At 40.7% G+C, this 25107-nt stretch overlaps 2 protein-coding genes across 5 annotated transcripts in view; both read right to left on the bottom strand.

Moving 5' to 3' along the window:
- The window catches only part of LOC109420026 (receptor-type tyrosine-protein phosphatase kappa), a 651236-nt gene that overhangs the window by 60917 nt on the left and 565212 nt on the right, over positions 1-25107 (bottom strand). The window lies entirely within an intron of this gene.
- LOC134287726 (uncharacterized) lies at positions 5566-14985 on the bottom strand. The gene is made up of 2 exons (XM_062850361.1): positions 11036-14985; positions 5566-7170 (listed from the first exon to the last, which is right to left on the bottom strand). Exon 2 carries the CDS (start codon positions 6378-6380, stop codon positions 5637-5639), a length of 744 nt encoding a protein of 247 aa, XP_062706345.1. The 5' UTR covers positions 6381-7170; positions 11036-14985; the 3' UTR covers positions 5566-5636.

Raw genomic sequence — 25107 nt, 5'->3', positions numbered from 1 at the left:
AAGTCCACGCTTGTCCACGGGGAGGGGGGAGGGGGTAAAAAATGATGATTTTTCTGTCCACGTGGTATATGGACGGCCCCTAATTTGAGTATTTTGCTGGTGAAGAAAATTGTTGGATTCTTTTAGAAGTGCACAACTTATTCGCTTTATCTTTTGAAATACAAGATACTGTGTGGTATGAAACAATTTTAAGTGACTATTTAAATCAATGATCTACGATCTTGTGAAAATATCACAAGACATCCCTTATAGTGCTATAAGGCAACACGCTTATAAAAGTGGGAGGAACCCGGAATAACTCTTAGCAGCTCTGCTGGCAAATGCGTTCTATTGCTCAGTATCTTGCCCCAATTTAATGAAAACTAAAGTACTACAAGTGTTACAAAGTAAACTCGTTATGATAAGAGGCCCAGAAAGTTCTGCGGATCTTGATCTGAAATTTTAAGCCTCGAGAAGTTCCTCTGGATACTACAACCGATGAATCTGAATGTACCCGACTGTTCCATCATCAATTTGATAACAGATTCCGCATAAAAAGCAGAGCAACATTTTTCAAGGAAATAGCCAAATAAACTTCAAGTGGTGGCAGTTGTTTGTAGCTTCATTTTGTTTTGTTTCCAGTAGAACCGACGAGTTTTCCATTCATCCCGGAATCTAGGAAGACTGAGAGCGACGACGATCAGAGTTGGAATAAGATTGGCAAGGAAAAGCATTTATCTGTATCCCTAGAATCAGTTCCCGGTGGGGGTGTGATGCAACCTCAGTCGGAATTTACCGTCCTCATTCCGAATATAACAAGAAGGGGTATTGCGGGTGCGGTGATGAAGCGATTTTTATTCACTATCAGAATTGATAGTAGGGTCTTGTGCCATTTGGGCAGGTGAATCTATTTTGGGCACTTGCCGCTATAACTATGTCAATTTCAAACCGATTGGTTTGAGTTTTTGTATAGAGTTAGATACTGCACGTTCCTAATTCTATACAAAAATTCAAATCAATCCGTTTGAAATTGACTTAGTTATAGCAGCAAGTGCCCAAAATAGGTACACCTGCCAAAATGGTACAAGACCCTATGTACCGTCAAACAAAATACAGTCGATTCTCCAAGTCTCGATATTGAAGGGACCTTCGAGATAAAGAGAGAGAGAGAGAGATCAAATTGGATAACCAATTTTCAATGTACACTAGACTGAACAAATCTGCGAAACTATGAAAATCCGACACAACAAACAGATGCCGCCGGGACCCGTGGCGCAATTGGTCACACGTTTGCTTAATAAGCAGATGGTCATGGGTTCGATCCCAGCCCCGGCACTTTCGTCAGTTGCTCTTTCCCCTTGAGAGCAGTTGATACTGACCTTCTTCTGAGCCCATGGCTCAAAACGAACCCCCGGATACTTGGACATTGGCGAACCGGCAACTCATATTTAATGGACCCCCAATCGGACTGGAAAAAGGAAAAACCAACAGCCACACATCAACATCCTCGTGTTCATCATTCTATCATGATAGAGTAGAAAGTGAAAGCAGCGCAATAGCAACCAGTTCGATATAGTACAATTAGAATAGAATGCATTCAGGCGCTGTACAAAGTGTAAGTACAGCTTCCAATATCAATGTTTTATGCGCATACAAGGCATTCATCAGTGCTCCCCAATATTTTGATCGCATCGAGATAGGAAGATATAGAGATAAGGATATATTGACATGTAGAGAGGAAAAATGTATGCAGATTGACCGACCAAATCATCGAAATAGGGAGAGATATCGAGATGTAGAACATAGAGACACGGAGAGTGGACTGTATAGCTATTTTGGCAGAGCGTCTACGTTCACTGGTTGGTTGGATTACTTGTAACGGTACCGCAGTGCTTCAGTCCCACTTGTCGGTGGAGCAGAACGTTCCTCGCTGACTACTCCTTCCTTCACTTCACGTACGTTAGCGGTGGGAAGTTGTGAAGGTCTTCAGCCTTCGCTTTTGTCGTCAGCACTTCGTTAAACACTAGTCACTAACACCTGAAACGAGACCAGTCAATAGGTAGCTCGATATGGGGCCAAAACGGACCAGCTGCTGATTGGTTGATTTCATGCTATTAGAAAAAAGCAAAAACCATCCGACCGTTCCCGACCGCGTGTGGACAGTGTTGTCAAAAGCGATTGAAAATACGGTCCGCATACATTTTCATTATGGTAAAAGTGTATTATAATAATCAAAGATAATTATTTTTTTCATTCGTAATAATTAATTAAATGTATTGAAAACTTAACAAAAAAATCAACATTCAAAAACTGTTATTACGGAGATTGTTTCAACTGCTCGGGGGGTTGCTTTATCAATTCAATCCTACTCAAAATGAAAGATTGAACGCGGTTTGTTTTGTTCACTTTTTTTTGTATTTTTGTTAGAAATGAGCACTTATAATAACACCAAAAGAAGGCAATGAATCGGTGCCTTCTCGCTTCTTTTCGATGATGAATTTGGGAGTGGTCCTATTTCGAACAATTTGACCATGTTTGTTTTGCAGCTGATGCTACAAAAAAATATTTAGCTTAAATCAAAACCGAAGACGTATCTTCTCGTCAAAATATAAGCCTAATTTTTCACCATGAAGCAGAGTTACAGCACCTCAACGGTGACTATTTTGTATGAAAATCGTGATACGTGATCAATTTTGAAGAAAATCTAGCTTTAGCGGTAAGGTATTTTTTTTCCAAAGACTTATGTTTACAAATATCATTTAGAACTAATCCTTCATTAGTTTTGATTTACGAACACGCTATGGATAACCAATTATGGAAGTTTCCTTCATTTGCCCGTCCCCCTAAACTCATAACAAAATTTATGGGCACTTCTCATTCATGTTTCATCCATAAAAAAAACTTGAATCTTGAAGCAACATAAAATGTTTGGCAGCACTAGCCCGAACGACGATCGGAGCAAAACGTAAATAAACAACAAACATTTTGGAAGTAAAGAAGATCAATAAGAAGCCAGTTGTCCGGTGAGACCAGTCAATAGGTAGCTCGATATGGGGCCAAAACGGACCAGCTGCTGATTGGTTGATTTCATGCTATTAGAAAAAAGCAAAAACCATCCGACCGTTCCCGACCGCGTGTGGACAGTGTTGTCAAAAGCGATTGAAAATACGGTCCGCATACATTTTCATTATGGTAAAAGTGTATTATAATAATCAAAGATAATTATTTTTTTCATTCGTAATAATTAATTAAATGTATTGAAAACTTAACAAAAAAATCAACATTCAAAAACTGTTATTACGGAGATTGTTTCAACTGCTCGGGGGGTTGCTTTATCAATTCAATCCTACTCAAAATGAAAGATTGAACGCGGTTTGTTTTGTTCACTTTTTTTTGTATTTTTGTTAGAAATGAGCACTTATAATAACACCAAAAGAAGGCAATGAATCGGTGCCTTCTCGCTTCTTTTCGATGATGAATTTGGGAGTGGTCCTATTTCGAACAATTTGACCATGTTTGTTTTGCAGCTGATGCTACAAAAAAATATTTAGCTTAAATCAAAACCGAAGACGTATCTTCTCGTCAAAATATAAGCCTAATTTTTCACCATGAAGCAGAGTTACAGCACCTCAACGGTGACTATTTTGTATGAAAATCGTGATACGTGATCAATTTTGAAGAAAATCTAGCTTTAGCGGTAAGGTATTTTTTTCCAAAGACTTATGTTTACAAATATCATTTAGAACTAATCCTTCATTAGTTTTGATTTACGAACACGCTATGGATAACCAATTATGGAAGTTTCCTTCATTTGCCCGTCCCCCTAAACTCATAACAAAATTTATGGGCACTTCTCATTCATGTTTCATCCATAAAAAAAACTTGAATCTTGAAGCAACATAAAATGTTTGGCAGCACTAGCCCGAACGACGATCGGAGCAAAACGTAAATAAACAACAAACATTTTGGAAGTAAAGAAGATCAATAAGAAGCCAGTTGTCCGGTCTCGTCTCAGACTAACACCGTTAGTGCTACCTTGACCGTGACAGTTAGCCGTCCACAGTAGCCCACACCTGTATGGCTGCACGGTGTCAGATGCGATGTTACGCGCGACTTAGTAGGTCAGGTCAAAAAATTGAGATTTTATTATTAATATTATTCCTTTACATGTTATAGAGGGTTAACAACACCCAATTTTTTTTTATTTTGATCTAAATATCATTTTTCGTCATCTAAAATCGATTTAAACATGGTTTAGAAGATGACTCCTTTTTAAATTCTCGATTTTGTAAATTTTGGTTTTTAATTTTTCTAATTTTTATTTTTGAACATTCCCACACTTTTATTTTTTTTCCTGGAAGCCTATTTGGGAGACAGCTTTTTTTTGAGACGAAAACATTTTGAGATTTTTTAATTATTATTGAAATATTTTTATTTTAATTTTTTTTTCATAGAAAATTTTATTATCCGTGTAATTTAATGAAAAAAAATTTTAGAATGTATTCGATTCCCTTAAACTATTTTACTATGATTGTATGATGCGGGAAAAAAATAAAATGTGTAAATTGAAGCGATTCAATACAAAATATACAATTACTTCTGAAAGGTGACTCAAACATCAATTTTACAATTATTTTTAACAAATATAAATAAGCTTCAAAAGACACCAAAAACCATTTTGATATATACAGAATGGCCCTAAATATCAGTCGAAAATATAAAAAAAATGATTGTCCACGAAACAAAAATTACAAAAATGCTCAAACTATACCCCGTCTAAAGGCGGGGTTGGGTATTAGAGGGTTAAAAGATAAGCAAACTCATGCGATCAGTTGGTTATAACTTTTGTTACAAGACTCGGATCGCTTTGCAGTCTTCGGCAAAGTTGTTCAGGACATCTGAGGCTATACTTTTACATAATCGGGTTGGTCAATACTTTCAGAACAATTTTATTCTCTTATAAGAAAAATGCAAAAAAGTGAGTTTTCCCATATAAAATCCCATACAAATTTCAATCGCGATGCGCAAAGTGTAGGCATAACTGATCGCGCTTAAATTTTGTACAGTCGTTCAGGACCCAAAATGGAGTGAAAAAACCTTGATCTAAAAAAACGACCTCTATGACCCACGCTATTGCCCATCTGAACGCAGGCTATGCACTTTCTCTTTCACGATTCGTCAATGCGCCGGTAACGTTGCACTTCATCGGCATCAATCTTTATTCTGTAAGCTTTGTTAGGCTGCGGATCTCGTCGATCCGGAACGCCTCAAAGTGCTTGTACCGACGGTGATCGGAGTGGATCAACGACAACACGATCCTTGATCCGGACCACACAGAATGCTGCTTCACATGCAATGAAATTGACTCTCCAACTGAGTTCACCAGCCTCGCTTTCAGCATTGTAGCTGGCTGCTGTAACTGTGCTACCTTCGACTTCGTCATGACGATTGAGCATAGTCCGGTGGCTTTCCCGATGCTAATGTACGCAACGGCACCGTATACGTCCTGGCTTGCGTCAACGAAAACGTGCAGTTTTTTTCCATATCATTTATTAAGGCGTAAAGTTTTATGTAAACAAATGATTACATAAAACTTTACGGAGCCACTATTCTGGGCGAATAATTACTTATTCTAAAAAAACAATTGAAAAAGAAAACTAATAAAATGTTCTTCGAGCGCATTTTTTCCTAACACGCGAGCCGGATCCTGAGCTGGAACCGGACGCGGCGTACTGAGCTCGGCGCTGCTCGGCGGTCGGATTCCCCATCGCTTCGTTTATTGCTTTGGCCACTAGTTCCAACTTTTCCATTTGCGTCATGGGACGCACTTCCTGCACAGCAGCGGGTTGACCGGGCTGACCTTGCTCCACATCTAGCGTGTCCAGTGGTTCGTCGATGTCTTCCGAAACTTCAATAATGTCGTCTTCCGAAATATCCAAAGGTTCCGATGGTATCACTTCGCCCCGAGATACGACTGCGGCATACGAGGTGGGCTGCGGATTTTTCTGTTGCTTCTCCTGGGGTTTCCTACTTCTGCGTTGAGGGAAGGAATCCTTCATATGGCCCACGGCTCGACACAAGAAGCAAACATCCTTCAGTCCGTCGTAAAAAATACGTCCTTTCAAGCTTCCGACATCAACCGCAGGAGGAATGTCCGTTTTAACGTCGATGTATACCCCACGCACGCCGTTGAAAATGTGTTCAAGTCCTGAGTCGGCCGGGAATTTTTCGCGCACTATTTTCTCGATTTTACCATACTTCCCAAGTACTAACGATAAACAATCGTCACTCAATTCCGGCGGCAAATCGAAAACCCTGACATATTGTACATTTGCGCCGGCGGTGCACATAGACACTTCCACGGTTTGTCCGCTTACGTAAACGAATTTCAGGCCAAACATGTCTAAAGGTCCTATCTGCAGAAGAGAGGCTCTCTTTGGTTTCCCTCTCTTTCGTTAATATCTCAGCTGTTTATTTGTATTATGATTGTCTCCTTGCATTAAACGATGATCAAAACAATCGTCTTTTGATTTGTACTGCAAAAATAGTTGAAAAGTGTACCATTACATTGCAGTAATTGAAAGAGGAAGTGAACAAAGAGAGCCTCTCATATGCAGATAGGACCTATTGAAATGTTTGGCCTGATTTCTTTGGATCCGCATTTTTTCCCAATGTCTCCATCATCGCTTCTAGAGACACAAACTTTACAAACAGCGAGCGATCCTTTGCTGTTTTATACGCTGTCTCGACATGTAGCAAGTCCATTTCCAGCGACTTCAAGAAGTTCGCAATTTCCGCCTGTGAGAATCTTTCTCTGTAATGATTATTCAACAACTGTATTCATTATTTGTATACACTTTATTACCGATACTTCAATATTACATACAATGATTCACACTCCAGACAACAATAACAACATCTCCACATATGACAGATACTCAATGTAAACATACACGCTAAACGTAATAGAGTAACACAATAATTTATTATGTGCATACCACAAGGTACCACATCTCGTTTTTTCTCCAGATCCGCAGCAAGGTCACTCCACGTTGTTTCGCTTATAGTCTCCTCAGTTTATGAACGTCTCGCTTCAGTCTCACATCAGAATTAGAAGTACAGTCATCCATTTGGTCATCCATCTCTGCTCGGCATTTTGGTAAATTACTTGGCCGTTACTTGTGGTTGTACCTAAAAAGAAATATTATTTTGACCCAAATATTTTCCCAAATCCCAAAATATTTTTAATACTGAGTGTCAAGCTAAATATTACCATTGCTGATAAATTAATTGAATTGCTTTCCTCTTCTCAAATGTTTTCAATGACAGCTAGCATGCAAACATTGTATACTGCCCACTGATTTTTTTTTTGACATGTCCTTTCATAGAAGAATCTCATACAAAAGGTATGTATATTCAGATTATTATTCAGACATTTTTTAACTAATATGTCGGAACACTGCACGAATGTTACAGTGGAAAAATTATCAATATCCATTAACTCATTTTCGATCCAAAGTGTCCAAGTGTCATACAAACACTATTTCATTTTATGTTTTTTTTAGCGAACTTTGCTGGAACTCGTTTCTTGTTCAGAATATATTCAGAAGTTTGGCTTTACAGATTTTGTTTTCTAAATATTGAAGGGATTGATACTTTTTTTTTAATCAAATCACGATTTCGAAAAACGTCACTTGTCCAATGCAATATTTGTAATACTAGTTTTAGCTAAATAGTAATTTGAAAACTTGAAAACATCCAGTTTTTGAATTATATTTAATATATATTGTTCACAAAACTCGCACCCGCACTAGCTGTTTGAAAGTATAGTAGAATATTAATATTCATTCTTTTTTTTTCATGTTGTAATCCTATAATTATCTCAAATTCTTAATACATACATCATCGTCGCAGTACCAAATCGAAGTCACGCATTTAAGCACATGCAAAGTTGCAGTTGTGACGTAAATTTGAACCGATTGCTGGTATTGCGCACCATTAACCTACTTAAGAGCTGAAATTAGCACTAATCTTATCGAGTTGCTATGTTTATAAGTAGGTTAAACATCAATTTTCGCACCGCCAGTCACTTCGGCTTCCAACCGAAAACGTAATGATAGTAGCCAATTATTATATACAAAGCAATTTTCTCCAGATAACAAAATAAATAGGTGTCCACGTTTTTTAGGAATCATGTTTCCGATAATTTCGGAATTCTCATGATTTACCATTTACCTTTCAAACTGAATGAGTTTATTTTTACGGTTTGGTCGTTCAATAGGTTTACATTCTACGATGCATATTTTCTCGCATTAACTGGTGATTCGTGCTCAATCAAACCTATTTTAACATTACAAAACCAAAAATTTGTTCCTTTGATGTCGCTCTTTTGGGTTCTGAACTGTAGGACTTATTTTAATGGTGTACCTCCAAAATATTGCAAAAGCCCCTCAACATGTTATGTTCTCACTCTAGATACCTAATGAAGCTATTTCAACAAGCCTTTTCCAAATTATGATTTTCTACATATGCTCATCATATTGATAATATTCTCAGTTCGTTGGATCGGACTAGAATATTCTGCATTATTGCAAAGCCCAATCATCTGTCTATCATATCACTTATTTCACATTTTTTCGATGAAATACATCCTCATTTTTTTTTGTTAACGACTACAAGTCTGACGTAGTGCACACTGACCATGATTGTCTGTGTCATGATGGCCCTTACGCTTGCCTCTACGATTCATTTCTTTGTACTGAAACAATTTAAAGCACGTTTTTATTCAAATTTTCAATGAACTTATTAACACAAATATCACTTATACATATACACGCATTTTTATTGGTAAAAATACATGAATTTGATATACAAATTTGTGTGTACAATACTCGTTTTCCACGCTGGATCACACATAAAATCGATGGACCTTATATAAACTATGTGTATCTACACATGAAAAGGGTTATCTATGACAAATTGCTAAAATCTATGTGAGCGACACATGCATACAATATTTGCAGTTTTTTCAGTGTATGAAATCTAAAAATTCAAACAAGGTAACATGTTAGTAAATGGTACCTGTTTGCATTAATAAGCTCGACTGAAAAACAAACCTCATAATCCAGCTTTCATTAGATATATCTATTCCTGTAGTTACAGAAATTATTATCTTTTATTATTCCAATATCTTGTGCTTTTGATATACTGTACGTTATTCTCCTCAATAATAGTTTCAATACTTCTTTAACTGATAAAATTTTTTCTCTTCCTGTAAGGAAATTATTGTGCAGAATTTGTTGTTGAACGTACTGCTGTACCTTGTTCTCTAACTTGTGCCACAGTTCTTGGCAAGATGGCCCACTCATTAGCAAAAATGGCACTATATCCAGTGTTAGGCAAGCATAAGTCAAACTGCCCCTCCTGACCACACCCGATACATTTTATATTCAAAGACTTCAGAAGTGATTACTCAAGAACTCACTGTACTTGAATCGCATAAACATTTAGTGGCATTCAATAGGTTATAAAGCGCTTTTTACTCGAATTCCTGAGACTTCTAGTTAAGCCGAAAAGTTTCATTTTTTATTGTTCGTTTTTTTAAATATCCAATTCAACTAGCCATTTGACTAGCATGATACTTAACAGGTTAGTGGTTAGCAACTGCTCTGAATATGTCGTCTAGCTTCAACGAATGCTTTAACTGTCATTTTGACTTCCTATCTTGCAAACTACCAAGACAGTTTAATTATTCTCACACATTGATGTTAATTTTCTTGAAGTTACATTTTTAGTCTTGTAAGAGAGGACAAAGCATTAGTTAAATCATGTCTTCATGTTAATTTGGTTTCAAGAGCCAACCCTTTTTACGTCTCGTAGACTTATTATACTTTACTGAGCAATGATAACTTCAATATATATCACCTGAGGTGGGTCCACAACAATCTCAGTATCTGCTCAGTTATATTCGCATTTGGAACATATTCAAATACTATTCGTTCCTGTTTTTCTAGTCACGCTCAGCCTAAAGTTTAGTTTTGTCTTTTGCCTTCTCAGCTGCCACTTAATTGGTGTGAAATTTCATTTTTAATGGTTCAATTTAACTAAAAAGCCCAGATTGGAGTTCATGAGAAATCGCTCAAGAAACTTCTAGAACGATTCCTGGCAAAAACTTTCTACGGTGACTGCCATTTGAACTGTCATTTCTTCGCAACTGCGTACTGCGATCGAAGAAAAAACGGTTTCTTGAGTGATTCAGCCAAGGAATTTCCCATGCCTCAAGATAGGCCGAGAAATTCCTTCTGATCTGCAAACAGCCCTTAAATCTGCGTTGGCTGGTAATCTGTTTCTTACGAAATTTACGACACTGTTGCGTTTTTAGTACTTTAATTTTTAATAACACAATTCGCCTTATACGGCTCTAAAAAGAATCGACTATATCTGCCTTGCAGGTCTTACCGCCTTCAACGGCATTTCCACCTTCAACGGCTTTTTCCGCCTTCAACAGCTTTTCACTCTCCGAAGGATCTTTCCGCCATCGACAGTTTTTCGCCTTAGTCGGCTCTTCTGCCTATAACATTTTTCCTGCTTTCCGCCTTCAACGGCTTTTCTATCTGTAATCCTTTCCGCCTTTTACGGCTATTTCAAGAATGTCGCCTTCATTAGCTTTTATCGCCTTCATTGGCTTTCATCGCCTTCACTGGCTTTTAACAGCAACAGCAAAATTTGATTTCAAAATATTGTTTCACCTCTACGCCTTTCTCGGCCATCCGGTTAACAAATCAATACTTCATTCATCATTCAGCATTTAAGCGAGCATTTAAGCCTAGATTTAGGACAACAACCCTATTCAACGAGTATCAATATCACAATCGACAAAACTTAGGTTTTCTTCACAGTTCTTTATTTCTTTATCTGACAATAGTGATTGTCATCGATTTGAACTAAACAATACCGATCACCATCAAAATCTCTCACAGGTTTATCATTGTCATTAGTCGATAGATTACAAATAGATTGTTTGATTCATATTGAACAGTTAGTACACAATATTTACCTTTTTGATTCCAATGTTGAAATTCAATCACAAGTCATCACCTGGAGGTCATCACCACTCTGCATGCACCACACACACACACACACACACCACTCATCTCTTTCTTTTTCCAAAGATAACACTTCCCGAATCGAAATCAAACTAATTTCACATGCACTGTTCACCGTTCTCGTCGCCAATGTGAGAATCTTTCTCTGTAATGATTATTCAACAACTGTATTCATTATTTGTATACACTTTATTACCGATACTTCAATATTACATACAATGATTCACACTCCAGACAACAATAACAACATCTCCACATATGACAGATACTCAATGTAAACATACACGCTAAACGTAATAGAGTAACACAATAATTTATTATGTGCATACCACAAGGTACCACACCGCCCATGTTGGACGAGGGCTACCGACCGGGAATCGAAACTGTGCGGTGTTGATTAACTCACACATTTCGGTGCAATTATTGCTTCCAACAGCACAAAACCGCACCTCTGACGAACGAAGTCAACGGTGAACACCCGGGGAACAAAGCGCGCGCGATAACGTTTGCCTACAAAGCACAAACGGATGGCAAAGACAAAACCGATTGCGAAGAGCACATTTGCATGCGTCTATTCACGACAGCAGCTGCGATCGAACTGATAACGTGCAGTTCCCAAGTAACACCGAAAACATAATCAGAAGTCTTAAACTAATTATTTTGTCCTATAACAGTTGTTTCAAAGTTTTTCAAAACAAATGTTGTCTTGAATAAGTCATATTCATGATTCCAAAAACTAGTCTTCAATGATCTCTTATTAAAAAGTCGTATTTGAGTAAATATTTTGTCTTTTCAAACAAATCTGACATGTTGATATCAATTTTGTTGGATATGTTCTAATAACGTTTATTTTGCCGCAATATGACAAGTCTGATTAAGTTTTATATTTGTCTTAATATGTCTTAACTGCTATAGAGTAGCTGTTGGGAAATGCGGTGTTGACGTCCTCCTACAGCAGGCCCGCCTCGGAACGATCGCCGATCCTCCTTCTCGTTTTCTTTATAATCTACTTCGCTCTTTTGTCTTCTCATGGCTCCGGAAGCCTGGGGATAAAAATGCCAGACTTAAGCGTGTAGTGACTCTTCTTGCGATGATGTAGCTCCTGATGGGAAACCAGGATGCACTAATTCCGCTGATCCCGTTTACCGGTCCCGTGGGCTCGTAAACGGTCCATTCTATCTTCTACCTTACAATTCTATTTGTTCCTCTGGTTGGCCATTACGCGATTCCTTGAGGTGAATGTCGTTTAGCCCGATCAGATTTTGTGGAGCGGTATGCTAGGCTACGGTGATCGGCAAGCCATGGAGATGCGCGTGTTTACTCATCATTTTTGTTATAGCTACCGTATGTTACATGAGCTTTATAATCTCCACGGTGTGAGCACTTCTGATGTGAAAACGTTGCATGAATACTCTCGCCGAGATGAAGAGACTTACGTACTCCGAATCTTGCTGCATTCTGGAAACTCTGGTAGTCCAAGTCACGCGCAGTGGCTGTATTACGCCTCGAACTACTAGTCTTATCAGCGTCGGGAAAATCAAGTATGGCTATGGCCACGCAGTTCAGTCCTGCGGCTGCTGCCCTGACGAAATGGAGTAGCGGGTTGTGACGCTCCGTACAGCCATCGACGTTGCATCGGAAACTTGTAGCTGACGGCTTCGTACTCATTCAGGTACAGTTGGTATAACTTCCATCTGCGTACCGCTTTCCATCGCCGAATCCAAGCTGGAGTTTCTGAAAATTCTCGCAGTTCCAGATCTGGTGATCCACCATGCCACACATCCGACAAAGCTTCCTACTCTCTTCCACGTCTTGCCAGTACACGTAACCGCCATGCGCTCTGCTTTCGCCGTGCGCTGACACTTCCCGGAACTGGGAGTTCCTTCTTCATACGCAGCAACCCCGCTACGTCATTCACTATGCTTGTCGGGAAGTTGAATAACGTCATCATTTCCGTAGTCATTCCTCCAGCAGGGTGCCAGCCGGCAGTTTCTCTTTCAGCTTCTGGGTCAACGAGTTGACCAAGTGCGTAGTTGGTCCGGTCACTTCCAGTTGATCGGTGAGCTGCTGAACTACCACTCCGAAACTAATGAAACTCATCAGCCGATCTGCTTTCGGTGCCGCTGCGTGTTGGGAACCTTCTCCAACAGCATGTTGAGAAGTCGCTGTGGCCTGCCGTACAGCATACGCAACGTGTCCACAATCTTCGGGATGAATTTTGGCAGAAGCAGTCTGTTCCTCATCGCCTCCAGAGCCTCTCCTTTCAGGTACTCCTGTTGTAGCCGTGCCTAATTATCCACTCCGGAAAGCTGCACGTCTTCGTTGACGTTTCGTAGTTGCTGATGAACATCGATCATTCTTCCAACCTGCCAGAAAACGTTGCCAACTCCTGGGTAGGAATTTCCTAGCGGAAATCTGTGCCCTCATCGGTTCTCGTTGCCGATTTTTCCGCCCATCCTTGCCTTTTCTACTTTTCCTTGTTTTGCTTCTTTTCTTCATGGGAACTTTCTTCTTCGATGCTTTCTCCCTCCTCTGTGGAGCTTTCTTGTTCATCGCAGCTTTACACCTCTTCAGTGAACTTTTCATCTTCACCGGAATTCATGCTTTCTGAGCAACAACTTCCACCAATTTCTTCATTTCGTTGCTTTTCTTCCCCTTTTCGGGTATGAGAATCCCTGGTCGTTCGAGTTAGAATCTACACGATCTAGTCACGTTCGATTAGAAAACTCTCCGGCAGACTCGATGGATCTTCGACCGGCTTCAGTGTCAGCATGCGAGAAACTTTCGGAGTCGCTTCTCTCGGATCTTCGAAGCTCGCTACCGTTGCATCCGTTTTTTCAGGCTTCTCGAGTCCATTTTTCGACTTCGCATGCTCCGATTCCGTCATCTTTCTTGTCTCGCTTTTCGAGTTTCCCACTTTACCGCCTTTGGAGCTTTCTCTAGCTCCTTTTCATCGTCGTCCACTGTATTTCGCTTCAGCGTCAACTGTTTCAGCTACTCTTCCATCTCGATCCGCATGTTTCCAGGTTTCCTTTGGTGATCTTCTTCTCCATCAGCGCCATTTTAATATCACGTTCCATCTCTAGCTTCTCTTGCTTCAACTGCTGGCGCATCTCGAAAAGCTTCTGTTTCATCCACAGACGTTTGAATGCATTTGGCTTCCCTGCGCTGTACGTCTAGAACTCAATATGACGAAGTGTGATTTCTCGCACACTAGTCTTGTAACCATAAAGCTGGCTGTTCACTTTCTTGTAGCCTTTTGGCCCTGCATCCACAGTCCAACAGCATCTCTTTCATTGTTATCACAAATCACATCGCAATATGTCAACTTGGACGATTCTGGATTATGCGAGTTTTTTACGCACATGTCAACGAGTTTATTTTTACTTTTATGCGATTTAGCTTGCACACCAATGCGAGTTAAACTGTCATAATAAGAAAAGTTGTTCGTTTTGAGAAGCTGGTGAAAGGCATCCTTAACTCTGCGTGGCTGCTGGATCATCATATCCGTCTTTGTCTGCACTGACACAGGCGTTTCTTCCGTTACCCTGATCTCTCACCATTCAAGATGCTCGTTGTATGAAGGTGTTGCGGGTAGTCATTAAGTTTCAGGTAGAGTTTCCATGTTACTCTTCGTTCTCCAAAAAAGAGACGCATCGGCATCTGTTTGTATCATTTAACCACGGTGCTTCATTTACCATTATTATCAAAAAAAAAAATATACCATCAAAACCTGAAACGCCATTCTCTTTCTTCATCATTCCTACACCTCTGGACATTTTTTTTTTAAATCGTTAGACGAAATTTTGAGTTACGCCCTTTTAAAGGGCCTAATCCCTAAAAATCAGGTTTTCTATAGAAAAACATCATATTGTGGCGTTAGCACTAAATTGGTTTCCGAAAAAACTTCATTGACTTCCGCTGCCTTTCCTATGCGTTAAACATTACGTCGGAAGTAGTGCGCTGTATAGAAAACCAGATTTACTGTACAGCGCACTACTTCCGACGTTACGTTTAACGCAACGGAAAGGCAGCGGAAGTCAATGGAGTTTTTTCGGAAATCAATTTAGTGCTAAACGCACAATATTTCATAACAGAAGCATGTTTCTGCCATCCAAATTTGAAACGCCATTTCTACATCTCTGGACAAATTTTGAAAATAATCGTTACACGAAATTTTGAGTTACGCCCTTTTAAAGGGCCATACCCCTAAAAAAAATAGGGGTTTCTATAGAATACCATCATATTTCATAACAGAAGTATGCTTCAAAGTCCAAAATAATGAATAGTATCATTAATAATGCTACAATATTGAATGCATTGTGTATAAAAATTAGCCATAACGCCAGTATACACAGAAAAAAAAATATGAATATTATTGTATTTTTTACGAATAATCAGACTTTGACGACGAAATTGAACTCGCCCTAATATGGTACTAACCTAACATTTATGACACATTTTCGCCTTCTTTCCCCGATTCAGGCGAAACCAGCTGATTTTGTTATGAAAACATAAACAGCTGGTAGCCGAGAACAATGAGGATGAACGTAAACATCGGTGAACCAGCTGGTTTTGTTGTGTAAACATGACCAGCTGGTGGACCGAGAACAAAAGACCTTAATGGTAAACATTGAGACGGCCGGCGAAAACTGTCACATTATCGGGCGAGTTGCAAAAACCCTGCGACTGAGATTGACAGCGAAATCGAAAGCGAAATATGAGTACGACGAAATTTATCGCATCAAAGTCTAAGTCGAAAAAAAAATCGCAATAACTCAAGCTGAAATCGAAATATGACAGAATGTAACGTAGCGTAATCGCAAATCTAATGTTAATTTGTGACAAATATCATGCACATGAAATTCCTTTCACAATTTTCTAACTTTAAGGCACATTACCTACTATTTTATGCGTAACATTTATATTTCAATGATTTTAATAAATTTTACACGACATTCGTGTAAATCTAATTGACGCCGCAGCTTCAGCCGTCACCGCTCAGTTTGTTTACAGTCGGCCATATTGCTCGTGTGTTTGAGCAGCCTAGTTTTGCGTAGGAACAATTGTGCAAAGTTTGGAGATATTTTAATAGATTTGAATTATATTTCGCGACCGGATCAATAAATATGCGGATTTCTTCATATTGCGATTTTTTTTTTCGACTTAGACTTTGATGCGATAAATTTCGTCGTACTCATATTTCGCTTTCGATTTCGCTGTCAATCTCAGTCGCAGGGTTTTTGCAACTCGCCCGATAATGTGACAGTTTTCGCCGGCCGTCTCAATGTTTACCATTAAGGTCTTTTGTTCTCGGTCCACCAGCTGGTCATGTTTACACAACAAAACCAGCTGGTTCACCGATGTTTACGTTCATCCTCATTGTTCTCGGCTACCAGCTGTTTATGTTTTCATAACAAAATCAGCTGGTTTCGCCTGAATCGGGGAAAGAAGGCGAAAATGTGTCATAAATGTTAGGTTAGTACCATATTAGGGCGAGTTCAATTTCGTCGTCAAAGTCTGATTATTCGTAAAAAATACAATATTCCCCCTAAAAAATAAGGTAACTAGATGCATTTTATCGTTTAAAATTGTTTACTAATGTACATGCCGTATGTCTTTCCAGCTGATGGCCGCTCGAGAAACGGAGAAGCCAGACTGGTTGAACCATGAAGAGTTGAATCGAGAAGCAATAAAGTCAGTGTGCTGCAGAGGCTTTGGGAATTTATTGTAACAAACTGATGGATTTCGATGGAGACACACGACTAGACTAGGCAAACTGATGGATTTCGATGGAGAATTGGCTTCTAAACTCTAAAATTTGTTCATTTATGGGTACAAATAAACATTTTTCATCCGATCAATCAACAGGAATCGAATTTCAACCGCAGAAATATCATATTGCTCATTTCGCAACAACTTCTCTAATGTTCGCTTTGTTTTTTTTTCTTTTTCATTTTGTTTGACACCTCAGTATACGTGAAGATGCCGCTCAATTCCGCGATGTCTGAAATTTACACGTATAGCAGCGACGGAGCAAGTAGAATTCAAATCTAGTGTAAATTTGTGCTTTCTCTCGCATTCCCCGTATGTGCATTACTATTAGCACAAATTTACACGTTTTGTTTTATCTGTGTAAGGGAAATATTCTTTAACCTGTAGGATACGGACCCCAAGCAACACACATGTTATAATAGAGTTACGACAGCGCATGTTTTGGTTGTATAGAAGTTTATTAGACGTAATTTAAACATTGTGTTTAAATAACGTAAAATTAACTTCTATACAACCAAAACTTGCGCTGCCGTAACTTTAATATAACATATGTGTTGCTTGGGACGTTGTTGGCTTCATTTACTATTATAGCTAGAACAATATACAATGAAAACCATAAACGACAGTTCATTTACTTTTTCATTTATATAGTTAATGCACACCCATAAACTGAATTTCAAAAATAATGTTGGTCAAATTCTTCAGTTACGCCCATTTGAAGGTCATAAGTATGTTACAGTTAAAGTCCTTTACCCTATGAGAGAGGCTCTAGCTGATAGAGAAAACGAGCGCTACCCGAACATGTGCTCAATACATAGGAGCAGTGGAACTCTTCCATACTGCTATTCATCATGAGTCAGAAGTGAGATCAGTCACGAAATCCAATAGGACCAAATTATTAATACTATTATTAGAATCAGATTACTGAATTGGATTAATTTGATTGAGGAAATACTGAAAGAATAATCTGCCATTGAAGAAAATTAAAATTGTAAACCTAGACTAAGTAGAAAAAGCTAAAAGGTATCAACGAAACTCCAGATTCAAACGGTCAAATTGAACACCCATTGTAAAAATACACACACTTGGCATACTCGTCTACCCACACGAACCTGGATCGCGGAATGATGGAAAAAGGGAAAAGTGGGAAAAACGGAATCAAGAAAGGGAAATAAAAGGACATTTTGGGAAGAATAGGATTGAGGAGGTCTGCTACCGGTCCGAAGCCATCTTGAGGTTCTTTTCCACGCCAACCGCCAAAGTGGTAACCTCGCAGTCTTAAGCATAAAGCAAAGTTTTGTTAGAAATCTATAGTGGACGAGGAGTTCAAGAAGTGGAAAGAGTGTTAACTAGAAAGATTGTTAACTAGAAGGAGAATCAGGTATGGATAAAGTGTCTGGAGCCGGTAGCAGATTCCAATAACCCTCATCCTACATTTCGCGGACAGGACCCATTCGGATTATGTTGTGAACGAGCATTCGTGTACCCCATGATCGGCTCGGCTCGTGTCTATCACAACGATGGATAGACGACGACGGCCGCCGCCGCCGACGACGACGACGACGATGACGAACATACAGAACAGCAGAACGCCATCATCTGCAGCAGCAGCCAGATGCTGCCCGCGCGCGCTCTCCGCGGTGTTACTTTTAATATGTCGTGATTAATTGTAATATTGTGTAATTGTATTGTTTGTACATAGTCTGTAAATAAATGTGCATGTTTTATTATCGTAATATCCGGGTGTGAAGTGTTTTATTCGGCCACATAAGTACATTTCCCCGGATATGAAAGTGGCGACGAGGTTTAGCAGTCGGTTGTGAAAGCGCATGACCGACTCAACGGATCCTACGCGGGAGGGAAGATGGACGAATTGGCATCATCATCGTCGCACAGCAGAACCTGGCAGGAGTCGGACATCGCCAATGTCCTCCTGCAGGAGCACGGGTTTGCTTCCGAATGATGATCATTCATCCCCATCATCTAACGCCATCACCGAATTTGGCAACCCAGTGTAAGTCCAGTGGGAGTCGGAACGCACAGTCAGCGTCCTCCCATGGCAGCACGGTTCGATTCGCAGGATGGGTATTCCCTTCAGCATTGACCAAAGGATTGGCAATCAACGTCCATCAGGAGTGGTACACTGTTGGCCGTGTCCTCCAATGGCAGCACGATTCGTTCCTGAAGTCGTTTGCTCCCCGTTATCCGTCAACACCATTCGGATCAAGCAGCCATGCAGAAGTCGGATGCCACGAAGCCAGCGTCCTTCTGCATCAGCCCGGTTTGGATTGCGAATGTGTACAGAGTAATCGGATGCATCCTGTTTGGTCAAGACTTTCTTCGTCGCATGAAGAAGTGTTTCTTGATTTCATGTTCGTCATCTTAAAAGGGGGAGATGTTGTGAACGAGCATTCGTGTACCCCATGATCGGCTCGGCTCGTGTCTATCACAACGATGGATAGACGACGACGGCCGCCGCCGCCGACGACGACGACGACGATGACGAACATACAGAACAGCAGAACGCCATCATCTGCAGCAGCAGCCAGATGCTGCCCGCGCGCGCTCTCCGCGGTGTTACTTTTAATATGTCGTGATTAATTGTAATATTGTGTAATTGTATTGTTTGTACATAGTCTGTAAATAAATGTGCATGTTTTTATTATCGTAATATCCGGGTGTGAAGTGTTTTATTCGGCCACATAAGTACATTTCCCCGGATATGAAAGATTATTTTGTGAAATCCATTTGGATTATTTGTACAATCCCCCGCCATCTGGAGAATCACTGAGCATCCGCCCTCTGGAACAAGCGTTCCCGTCCCGCCTTGGTAGAGCCCGGGCAAGTGAACCGAAGGAGTGACCGCACGGCCTTCTGGCCCCTCCAATCTCTCGGCCTGCAAACCTCCCGAGCTTGTGAGTCCGGTGACATAGAGCTCACCCCTGGTCGCTCGTGATTGAGAGACCCTTTTGAGGAACGATTCACCGATTATTCGTCCACGTGGTCGAGTCCCCCACACACCGCCCTTCGCCGAAGCCATCAACCACCAGTCCACCGTCGCCGCAGCCCGTTTCCCACCCACCGTTGCTTGATTTCCCCGATCGATCCACCGCCGGCCGGCCAACGTAGTCCCCCCCACCAACACATACACAATTGTGAGTAGAGTGCCCGAATAAATAATAGTGTAGAGTAGGAGACCGTGCGTTTTGCTTTCTTGATCAGCGTTCCTCGTCAGAAGCCGACCCTGAGGGAGAGTGAGTACCTCTGAAGAGAGTCTTAAGGGTAACAAATGGCGCCCAACTAACTGTTATGACGATACTGATCAGGATTGCAAAGCCGAGAAATCTGGAGTAAGATAGGAAAGCTAGGTATTTCTCTATTGGTGAAAAGCTAATTTCGGAAAGTGAAGTGCTGGACACGTGTGACTATTTACCCGAGAATCCTCCGTAAATCGTATATTTCGAATCGTTTGCCCTTACTAGTGCGCGTACACTCGCTATAGTGAGCAACGAAATTGATAATTTACCAAATTTCGGGAACTCAATATTGATCGGTCAGATGTGATGATGACTTTTGCATTTAATGGGTCTTGATTCTAACCTAAGAGACTCAGTGTGACATGTCAAGTGCATGAAGCTTTTATTTAGATCGGTTTTCAAAATTAGCGGTTGATTTTATTTGATTTGTTATTACACAAAAGAATCTTGGCAATGGATTTACAGTCGATGTACAAGGGGATGGATGTATCACATCTATCAATTGACGAAGTTGAATATGAGTTGTTGGCGTGTAACATATTGTTTGGGATTGACGAGCATGAGAGTATTAAAAGACGAAAGCTAAAGGACCAGATGCGAAAAGAGAAAGAGCTAGATAATGTGGCAGTTATCCACTCGCCTACGTGGAGGGACGTAACTGAAGAAATATCGATAATCAAATCCAAATTAGCAGTGATAGGAGGTCTATTAGAGAATCCAAAAACTGACAATCGGCAACGTGAGAAGCTCAAGACACGATTGGTACATTATAGGGTGAGATGCTACCTACTCTCTCGAGCTTCTCGAGCATACAAACATATGAAGGAAATTCAAGAAATAAGTATGTGTGCGATAACGCTGCTACAGAATTATTTCCCTGATACAAACGATGAGAAAGATAAGCGTGAATCTAAGGAATTGGTACAGAATATGAATGACGCACTGAAAGAAATAAGAAACGAAATAGAATGTCTCAATGAATCTGCTTGCGCTATGAATCTGGTCTCAGAAGAGGGGCAGGATGAAGCAAGTGGGGGAATTGAAGACACTTTAAATGCGAAGGAATTAGAATTGAACAAATCCATGATGAAGTCAGAAGCGATTTTGAAAAGATTATCCGAATTTGAGAAAGATGAGAATGCTAACGCAGCTGATTTGATACAGCACTTTAAAAACTTTGTTATACAAACTAGCGAACAAGAAAAAACACGAAGAGAATTGGAAATTGAACAAGAGAAACGTCGGATTACAGAAGCTGAGGAAAACTTGGAAAGAAAACGTCGCCTCGAAAAGCTTCTGCTGACATTGAATAGTAAGATACAAACTGAACCAAAATCAATGAAATTGGAATTTCCTACGCATGAGCATACTGAGAATGAACAGGAACCTGAAAGAAAGGAATTGACAAGTGTAGCTAAACCGAAAGCAGATTTGCGAGAAACTGAAACCGAAACCTCGGAATCAGAGTGTAGGTCTGTGAGCTCAGCCGGAAAAGAAACAGAAACCAGGGACGAAAGGTGGAGAGGTCATAGAGCAAAGAAATCGTCTCGGAATCGTAAAAAGAAGCACTTCTCGGCTTCTCACAAGAAAGAGAGCAAGAGAGTGAGTTCTTCATCGGATTCCGTTGGGGACTCGTCTTCTCAAAGCTCTCAATCAGTAGATTCGTCATTCGAGAGTTCAGATTCCGAAGATAGGTATAGGAGTAAGAGGAAAAGAAATGGTAGAAAGCATTCGAAAAAGCCGCTGAAGAGAGTTCCGATTTCTGAGTGGAGACTTAAATACGACGGCAAAGAGAGTGGTCGTAGGTTAGGCGAGTTTTTGAAAGAAGTAAAAATGAGAAGCAAAGCTGAGGATATCTCCGACCGCGAGCTTTACAGGGGAGCTATTCATTTGTTCACAGGGAGAGCTAAAGATTGGCTGATGGAAGGCTTAGAAAATAGGGATTTTCGGATGTGGTCCCAGTTGAAATCTGAACTGAAGAGAGAGTTTCTCCCTCCAGATCTGGATTTTCAGTTGGAAATACAGGCCACTAACCGGAGACAGGCTAGAGGTGAAAGATTTGTCGATTTTTTTCACGACATGCTTAAGATTTTTCAATCTATGACCAGGCCCATGTCGGAGAAGCGTAAATTTGAAATCGTTTGGCGGAATTTGCGTTTCGATTACAAAAACGCAATGACCGGGGCTAAGATTAAATCTTTATCTACTTTGAAGCGATATGGGAGGATTGTTGATGAGAACAACTGGGCGAGTTTCCAAAGAAACAGCGATAATCCAGTTCGTTCTAGAGGCATGCAAGTCAATGAAATCACAGGTTCACAGAACCCGAACAAGAGTTCAAAAAGTTCTACCAAAACAGTTAAAACTTCAAAAGAGTTTTCGAGTAAACCGAAATCCGAACCTAATGAGACCCATCAGGGAGAGGCTAAGAAACAGGAGAAACAAAACTCGGTTTGGAATCCAATGGAGGGATCATCTGCCGGTACCTTACAGCAGCTGGTCGAGCAATACAAGCGTCCAGCTATAGGTGTATGCTATAATTGCAAAAAGCCAGGCCATCATTATGCGGAATGTGCAGATGATCGGAGAAAATTTTGTCGTATCTGTGGGTTCCCTGGGGTACTCACAAAAACCTGCCCGATTTGTGCAAAAAACGAGGAGAGCTCGGCTTAGAGGAGGAAGCCGATGTGATCCGTACAAAACCTCCTTGTCTAGACGAAATTGGCAAATCATTGTTACAGAATGGCTTTGAGCCGGTAGCAGCTGAAGATTATGAGAGCGACCACACCATAGAAGAGATTTTTGTTCAGGTCGATGGAGACGCACGACCCTTTGTTAAAGTAAATGTACTCGGGAAGGAAATTCTCGGCCTTCTCGATAGTGGTGCTCAACGAACCGTACTTGGTATTGGTTCCATGAAATTAGTGAAAGATCTCAAATTAAAAATTTATCCTTCCGAGGTGAATATAAGAACCGCTTCAGGAGCCGAAATTGATGTTGAGGGGTACGTTAATTTACCCATTACTTTCAACCAGGAATGTCACATCATTCCAACCTTGATTGCCCCAAAATTGAGTCGCAGACTAATTTTAGGATATGATGATTTTTGGCAAACCTTCAATGTACGACCAACACTTTTAAATGAGTCGGAGCTTTGCGAGCTTTCAATAGTTGAAGAAGAAAGCCAACAAAAAGGGGACGATTTGAATCATTCTCAGAAACAATTGCTGGAGGAAGTGAAGGGATTGTTTAAAAGATCAATGGAGGGGGAAATGCTTGATACCACTTCGTTGATATCACACAAAATTGAGCTGAAAGATGAGTTTCTGGATGCTTCACCGATTCGCATTAATCCCTATCCTACCTCACCGGAAATGCAGGTTAAAACAAATAAAGAGCTTGACAAAATGCTTACGCAAGGTGTCATCGAAAAATGTAAAAGCGATTGGGCTCTGAGTACCGTACCTGTAATTAAGCCCACAGGAGAGGTGCGATTGTGTTTGGACGCCCGACGTTTAAACGAACGGACGAAACGAGATGCCTATCCTCTCCCGCACCAGGACCGAATACTAAGTAGGTTGGGATCTTGCAAGTATTTGTCAACGATTGACCTCACGAAGGCCTTCTTACAAATACCGCTAGATCCCAACTCACGAAAGTATACTGCCTTCTCGGTCCTAGGGAGAGGATTGTTCCAATTCACCAGATTGCCATTTGGGCTCGTCAACAGCCCGGCTACGCTCTCCAGGCTGATGGATGAGGTATTAGGCTATGGTGAATTGGAACCGGGTGTTTTCGTTTACCTCGACGATATTGTCGTGGTAAGCGAAACATTCGAGGCCCATATCAAAAGCTTACGAGACGTTGCTGAGCGTTTGAAAAGAGCGAATCTCTCAGTGAACATGGACAAGTCGAGGTTCTGTCTTACAGAGCTCCCGTACTTAGGCTACATTCTCTCAACTGAGGGACTCCGGCCTAACCCCGAGAGAATTGAGGCCATCATAAATTATGAAAGGCCAAATTCAATTCGATCACTTCGCAGATTTTTGGGAATGGCCAACTACTACAGGCGCTTCATTCCCCTATTTAGCGAATACACGGCACCATTAACTAATCTGCTTCGCAAAAAGGCTAAATCGATTCGATGGAACGAAGAGGCTGAAGCCGCCTTCTGTAAAATCAAGGACTGTTTAATAACTGCACCTGTTCTTAGTAATCCCAATTTTAACCTACCGTTTGTAATTCAGTCCGACGCAAGTGACTGTGCTATTGCGGCTGTTTTAACGCAAGAGCAAGCAGAAGGCGAAAGAATCATCGCATATTTCTCACAGAAACTCTCTCCTGCCCAACAGTCATATGCAGCCTCTGAGAAGGAAGGGCTCGCTGTCCTGTCGGCGATAGAGAAATTTAGACCATACATTGATGGTACTCATTTTACAGTTGTGACTGATGCATCCGCCTTAACTCATATTATGAAAGGCAAATGGAGAACTTCTTCGAGGTTAAGTCGTTGGAGTATACAACTCCAAGGGTACGACATGGAAATTCGTCACCGTCGTGGACGGGACAACATAGTACCCGACGCTTTATCACGAGCTGTCGAAGCCGTAGATGTGAGCGAGTATTCGAGAAAGTACAAACAGATCCGGATGATCACTTAGATTATAAAATAGAGAGTGGAAAACTTTTCAAGTATGTCCCCTCTAAAACCGAGTCGCTGGACTATGTCTTCGAATGGAAGCTTTGTGTGCCCGAAGGTTCTCGTGAGAGGATTCTCCGAGCAGAACACGAAAGCACTTTCCATGTAGGATATGACAAATTACTCGACAAAGTCAGACACAAATACTTCTGGCCCCGAATGGCCACGACCGTTCGGAAATTTGTTGATAGGTGTGAGACCTGTAAAATGTGTAAGCCTTCAAGTACTTCTCAGCACCCAGAGATGGGGAGACAGAGAATGGCAAGTAAGCCTTTCCAGGTCTTGGCCTTAG

Source organism: Aedes albopictus, chromosome 2 (assembly GCF_035046485.1).
Source record: "Aedes albopictus strain Foshan chromosome 2, AalbF5, whole genome shotgun sequence".
NCBI lineage: Eukaryota > Metazoa > Arthropoda > Insecta > Diptera > Culicidae > Aedes > Aedes albopictus.
The sequence above is the reverse complement of the archived record's forward strand: the minus strand, read 5'-3'. Positions and strand labels throughout refer to the sequence as shown.